Raw genomic sequence first — 6,000 nt, forward strand, 5'->3', positions numbered from 1 at the left:
TTATTGGAATTCTGGGAGACTGAGAGTAGAATCCAGCTAAGGCCCTAGTCAGGTCTTGGGATCTTGGTTGTGTTTGTCTCTACAGATTGGGAAGAGTGGTAACATCCCCGCTGGAACCACTGTGGACACCAACATCACCCACCCGTTTGAGTTTGACTTCTATCTGTGCAGCCATGCAGGCATCCAGGTAGCTGGACCATGTCCTGGGGCTTTCATTGGGTCAAGGCTTAGCTGGTTATTCCTCCTGCATCTAGAATATGTCTCTTATGGCTGAGTATATTAAAAGCAGAACTATTGTTAGTAAGCCCCAAGCACACTTGCAGGTTTCTTTATAATATTTGTGATTTTGTGTCTTGTGTCTTCATGGAGGGGGTATAGTATGGTCATCCAGCCTAGCCATATTCTTGGTTAGTTTTGCTCTTTTTTCAGCAGCCATCCCCTCTGCCCAATCAGGGACCACTAATCTCCTTTTCTTCCTAGGGTACCAGCCGCCCATCCCATTACTATGTGCTTTGGGATGACAACCGTTTCACAGCAGATGAACTCCAGATCTTGACATACCAGCTGTGCCACACTTATGTACGATGCACACGTTCTGTCTCTATCCCAGCACCTGCCTACTATGCCCGCTTGGTGGCTTTCCGGGCACGATACCACCTGGTGGACAAGGAGCATGACAGGTAAAGACTGTTTTCTTTTTGCTTCAGCCTCTCCTACCGATCCTTTCAACTTTAGTTGATAGAAGGAAGTGGATGTTACCCTACCTAAACCTGGGTTGGTGTTTTCTCTTAATTTGGTATGTGAATTGGCACTGTAGGGATGAGTGAGGGAATTAGCAGCAGTTCAGTTTGCCAGGAAGGACTTTTCATATTTTTCTTTTTTCTTTTTCAGTGGAGAGGGAAGCCACATATCGGGGCAGAGCAATGGACGAGACCCCCAGGCCCTGGCCAAGGCCGTGCAGGTTCACCAGGACACTCTACGCACCATGTACTTCGCTTGAAGGCAGAACGCTGTTACCTCACTGGATAGAAGAAAGCTTTCCAAGCTCTGGGAGCTGTACCACCCAAATCCAGAGGAAGCAAGGAAGAGGGAGGTGGGGTCGGGAGGAGTCTAGGAGGCCTTGTTTCTATCTACAGAGGGGATGTAAGGGTGGGAAGAGGACCAGCAAGACAGACTACCAGCCAGAAATCTCTGATAGCAACCTCATGTCCTCCACCCCTCTCCCCATCTTGTCACATCTGACCCCACTGGACCAAAAGGGGCAGCCCTGGCGCCCACCATACACATAGTTGTCTCACGTGACTCACAGTGCTAAAGACTCGTGCTTGACAGCTTACTCGGGTCAGCTCTGCAGTCCTGTGGTCAAATCTGCTATGTTTGGGTTTGATGATTCTAGATGAGAAAGTGAGGGGCTTGAGAAAGTGGGTGGGAGGAGGGAAGGAATTTTTAGGAGCCTTAATCAGAAAAGGTCTAGATTTGTTTAAGAAGAAAAATGAAAACAGACTCAGATCAATATTTTAGGATACTAGATGTTTTCATGGGTTCAGAATCCAGTTTGTAGGAAGATTTTTAATGCTAATGGTTTGGGTTGCTCCTCCCCAGCTGCCACTCCCCCCCCCCCATTATTCCTCTCCATATTTTCTACCCCATATGCCTCTTCCCTGACAGACATCCAGCCCCTAGTAACACTTAAGGCACTATGGCACTTAGCTCTGAAGTGACACGACCCTGTCTTCCTTCCGCCTGCTGGTGGGTAACAGTGCCTTCCCTGTAACGGTAATGCTGCAGAACTGCAACCTTTTGTACCTTTCTTTGTGGGGTGGGGTGTGGGTGGGAGAGGAGGCAGGGAGGGAGGGGAGAAATAGCCCAACGCCAGCAAGCCTCCAGCCAGAATGCCAGCTACTTTTCATTTGAAGGAATTGACTTCCATTCATTGAGCTTTTAAAAAAAGATCACAACCTCAAAATGGTTCAAGTCCATTGACATTTGCACTTTCAGACGTGACAAGTCTCCGAGCTGCTGAGATGACTGGCCCTTGGCCTTTCCCCTTGGCCCCCCCCCCCCCCCCCCCCCCCCCCCCCCCCCCCCCCCCGCCAGGGCTAGAGTTACTGCGGTAACATTTCTCATTCTTCGCTTCCTTTTCCCCTGATGGTCAAGTCTCTTTTGTTTCAATATTTCTTAACTGGGGTGTCTTATAACAGAAGATCTTTAGGACTAAAATAAGAAAACAGAAAACTAAATGTTATTTTTATACCATAACTTGAGTCTATTGCCAAAATCTGGAACTCTCTCTCATACTGGATGAGTTTGCATCCCAGAACCATGGAGCCATCAGAAGGAACTGTGACCCTGACTTATATTCTGGCCTGGCTAAGGAGGGGGTGGTTGTGTCCCTAAGATGGGGCTCAGCCTCTGCCCTCCCTCTCTCTCGGCAAATAGTACTCTTTTCTTGCTAAAGCCTCCCTCCGCTGCCCCATCCTGCGCTCTTTCTCCTAAGTTAATCTTTGCTTTTTCTGGACTGGACTGTCCTCTGATGCTTTGACTAATGGAGATTCTGGCACGTCCCCTGGACAGGCTAGAGAATTCTGCTGCTCCCTATTGCTTCTGTTTACACAAATGAATTTTTCCTGTTCCCCACTAGGGCATGTGAGTGGGTGGCATGGGCTTTTCTTTTTCTCTTCCTCTCGAGATACTGGGGTTCAGCTATTTTGCAGGACTGGAAAAGAAGTGGGTTCTAGCTTTGTCCTTGCTGATCTTGAAGCAAGGTGCCCTCTTTCCTTGACTGTTCTTTTTCTCTTCCTGCACTGCTGCTTGGGATGGGGAATTTGAAACTTGCTGTACAGAGTCCCCTTCTAAGGAGTCTGAGCTTAGATTTGCCCTACTCTGGTGATGAAGCCATGATATTCAGATCTAGCCCAGGCTTAGAGGCCAGCTGGAGAAAGGAAGGTCTGAATCCTGGCCTGTGGAGTCAGATCCTCTCCCCAGTAGCCCTTGTACAGACTCAGATTTGCTATGCAAACAGTCCAGGTTCAGTTGTGGCTGGCTACATTGTTCAGTAACTTCCCAAAAGGTAGCACAAACATTCCTTATGGAAAAAGCCCAGGACTGTTTAGCAGTTCCTCTTGTACTTTTTTCTGCTGTCTACAATATGGAGTGCCCCATGGGCACGAGCCCAGCTGAAGAACAGAACAGAGGGCTCTGGGAAGAGGCAGCTCACTGGAGAGCCTACATTCCTTACACAAGTGCCTAAAGAGAGTGATGCCAACACTCCATCTGCCCTGTCCATCGCCTTCACATACAGTCTACTTCTTATTCCGTCACCCTTTGGGGGGGGGGGGAGCTCTCCACAGATGTGTGCTGTCAACTTGGGTACATTTGGGGGCTTGGATAGGGCACTATTCCTGGAGGGTCCAATCATTCACCAGCATTTGCAGATGCCCATAGGGAACAGGTGGCTGTCACAACTCCAGCAACAAGTTTTTGTTCTTTTTTCTTTGCCTCACTCTCTCCAGTTGGGTTTCAAGCTAGGGATTGGAAAGCAGTTTTAGTCCTTTGGTATTTATGTGCCATTCGAGAAACAAAAGCAAGAGAATCGTGGGCCTGATGGCCCCCACATCTGTAATTCCATAATCTCAGCTCTAAGACCGAAACAGGAGATCCACAAGTTCAGGGTTGGCCTGGGCTGCTCAGTGCATTCCAGGCCAGATGCACTATGTAGCAGAACCATGTCTCAAAATAATAATAATAGTTAAAAGGAAGCGAGAAAAGTAACTTGGGTGATACAGCTTATTGCTGTGATTTAAACAAAAAACAAACAAACCAACAAATCCTTGAGATTTAGCTACTACTGACCATGTGGGTTCTCCTCATTGAAAGGTAGTACACACACATTAAAAGCCGTGTTGCAGCAAGGGTCAGCTCGTTTGGATTTGGTTTAAGTGGTGCATTGTGCCAAGCTCCACGGAAGCACTGGGAGGAGTCCAACTTCATCTTAGACCTCGTTCTCCTTTTCCCTCTCCCTCACTGTTTGGCTTTCCTTTTCCTCTTCTGGCTTTCCCTGGCTTCCTTTTCCTTTTCCCTCTTTTCTCAGCTTGCTTGCTGGCTGGCCTTCCTGCCTGTCTGCCTGTGTGATAATGAATTCTCTGCATGGCTGCAGTGATCCCACTGTTAGTTGGCAAGGTCAGGCTTAGCTCATTGACTACAGAAGACCAAAAACCTGTTTCTCGTGCCCAGGGTGTTAACCCTGGGTCACACTGTCCTCAAGCTTACACTAGGTCAGATCAGGGGGCTCGTCTAACTGACAAAATCAGTAGGGTTCCTGGCAGTTTCAACACCTCTCCATTCTGTGGACCTGATTGCACTCTGGTTTCTAACTCTGCTGCTTTTTCTCACTACCTGGGGCCTCTCTCTGCTGAGAATGTCCTAGAGTTGAACTACTTGGGTATAAAAGAGCCAGCTGGAGGATGGACACAGAAGAAGAGTAAAAAGAATGGAGAGGGTTTGGACAGGAGGTGGTAAAGGAGAGCGTGGCTTTGTGTTGGGTCCAGTGTGGCCACTGGTTGAGGTGCTATTGCCAGCCACCTGGGATCAGCCTGGAGCTGCTGTGACTGGGAACTTGGGCTTGGAAGATGACTGAAGTCCAACATTAGTAACTTAGAAGTGTGAAACTACTCAACAGTCTAGTTCTCTACTGCAACATAGTTTCTCCATGGCCTCCTCTCTGGCTTGAGCAGCAATGTTTTTAACCAGAATTGTGTGAATGATGCCAGGGGACACAGTTTCCTTTGCTGGCCCGGCCAATGGAATGTCTACAGGGCTACTAAGTGTGGTCAACCTGGCATCAGGCATCACAAAGGAGGATGAAGGTTCTTCCCTTTCAGGGTAAAAGTCACCTCTCACCTAGCCAAAAGGCAGTCTGGGAAATTTGTGTCAGGAACAGTTTTGTTTTGTTTTGTTTTTTAATTTACTGGGCTTTTGGGTAACCCAGGATGGTAGTTAAGATGCCTTCCTTGGGCAGGGATCATGGCAGGGATATGCAAGGCAGTCTTTCCTACTTGGCCTTCTAAGCAGACTGGGAAAGAGGGATTCTCTGGTTTTCTCTTTCTCCCCACTTACTAGGACTTGCCTTCTCCCTGAGCCAGGAGAGGCTGGGTTGGTGCTCTCCCCTACTCTGCTCCTACTGACTTAGAACCTCTGGCTGCTGTACGATAGCCCAGGAAAGGGAATGGGAAGAATGGGCTCAAAACAGAATAATGTAAGGAAGGCAGATTTCCTTCCTTAAAAAGGGAAATCAGAAAGTCTCCAAGAACTGTGTAAGTAAAGACAACGTGTCTCAATGCACTGAGTCCTCTGGTGTCATAGCAATAAGGAAAAATGAAATGACCTCCAGTGCACACAGGCCAACCTGGTTGGCGTATGATGTTGCACTTGGCAGCCATGTGGTGGGCATGTGTGACTACTCTGGGGTTCACTTTATTTTCTAAACTTTTTATTCCTCTCAAGTCCAGCATGGATGGGGAAACGTCCCTTGAGCCCCGCAGCTGTGTACTTGTTTGCATTTGTTTCCCACTGAGACTTGTGTTTGTGTCCTGCTTTGAGCTGTACCTTGTCCCGTCCATTGTGAGATTATCCCAGCAGCTGTAATGTACAGTTCCTTCTCAAGCAAGCAACAGCAGCAGCACAATTCTGTGTTTTATAAAGACAACAGTGGCTTTCATTTCTAAAGTGCAGTCTCTGGTTTTTTCTTTCTTTTTTTTTTCTTCTACCTGCAAAATAAACTTGGGATTAATTACATCACTGATAGGCTTTAGGGTAGAATACTAGATTGTCATGGCGTCATACTTCACGAGGCCTCTTTGTATTCTTCATTTCACAAGTGTGCAAAACTCCGTGCCAGAAGTACTGTGGGAAAGATAGGCGCAACTCCAAACTGATAAAAACAGGATGTCTTCAGAGTTCCTTGGGGAGGCCATTGGTGACAAAGTCTTCCGGGACAGAAGA

At 47.7% G+C, this 6,000-nt stretch overlaps 1 protein-coding gene across 3 annotated transcripts in view; it reads left to right on the plus strand.

The window, feature by feature from the left end:
- LOC126509654 (protein argonaute-1) overlaps positions 1–5,716 on the plus strand; it is a 31,935-nt gene extending 26,219 nt beyond the window's left edge. For all 3 annotated transcript variants that reach the window (XM_050155672.1, XM_050155683.1, XM_050155694.1), the window contains 3 exons: positions 86–187; positions 481–680; positions 892–5,716. In XM_050155672.1, the coding sequence (XP_050011629.1) occupies positions 86–187; positions 481–680; positions 892–1,000 (411 nt within the window). In that variant the 3' untranslated portion in view covers positions 1,001–5,716. The remainder of the gene's footprint in view (positions 1–85; positions 188–480; positions 681–891) is intronic.
- The last annotated feature ends 284 nt before the right edge of the window (positions 5,717–6,000 follow it).

This window comes from Alexandromys fortis, unplaced genomic scaffold, assembly GCF_014885135.2.
Source record: "Alexandromys fortis isolate MF-2015 unplaced genomic scaffold, M_Fortis_MF-2015_v1.1 scaffold_26, whole genome shotgun sequence".
NCBI lineage: Eukaryota > Metazoa > Chordata > Mammalia > Rodentia > Cricetidae > Alexandromys > Alexandromys fortis.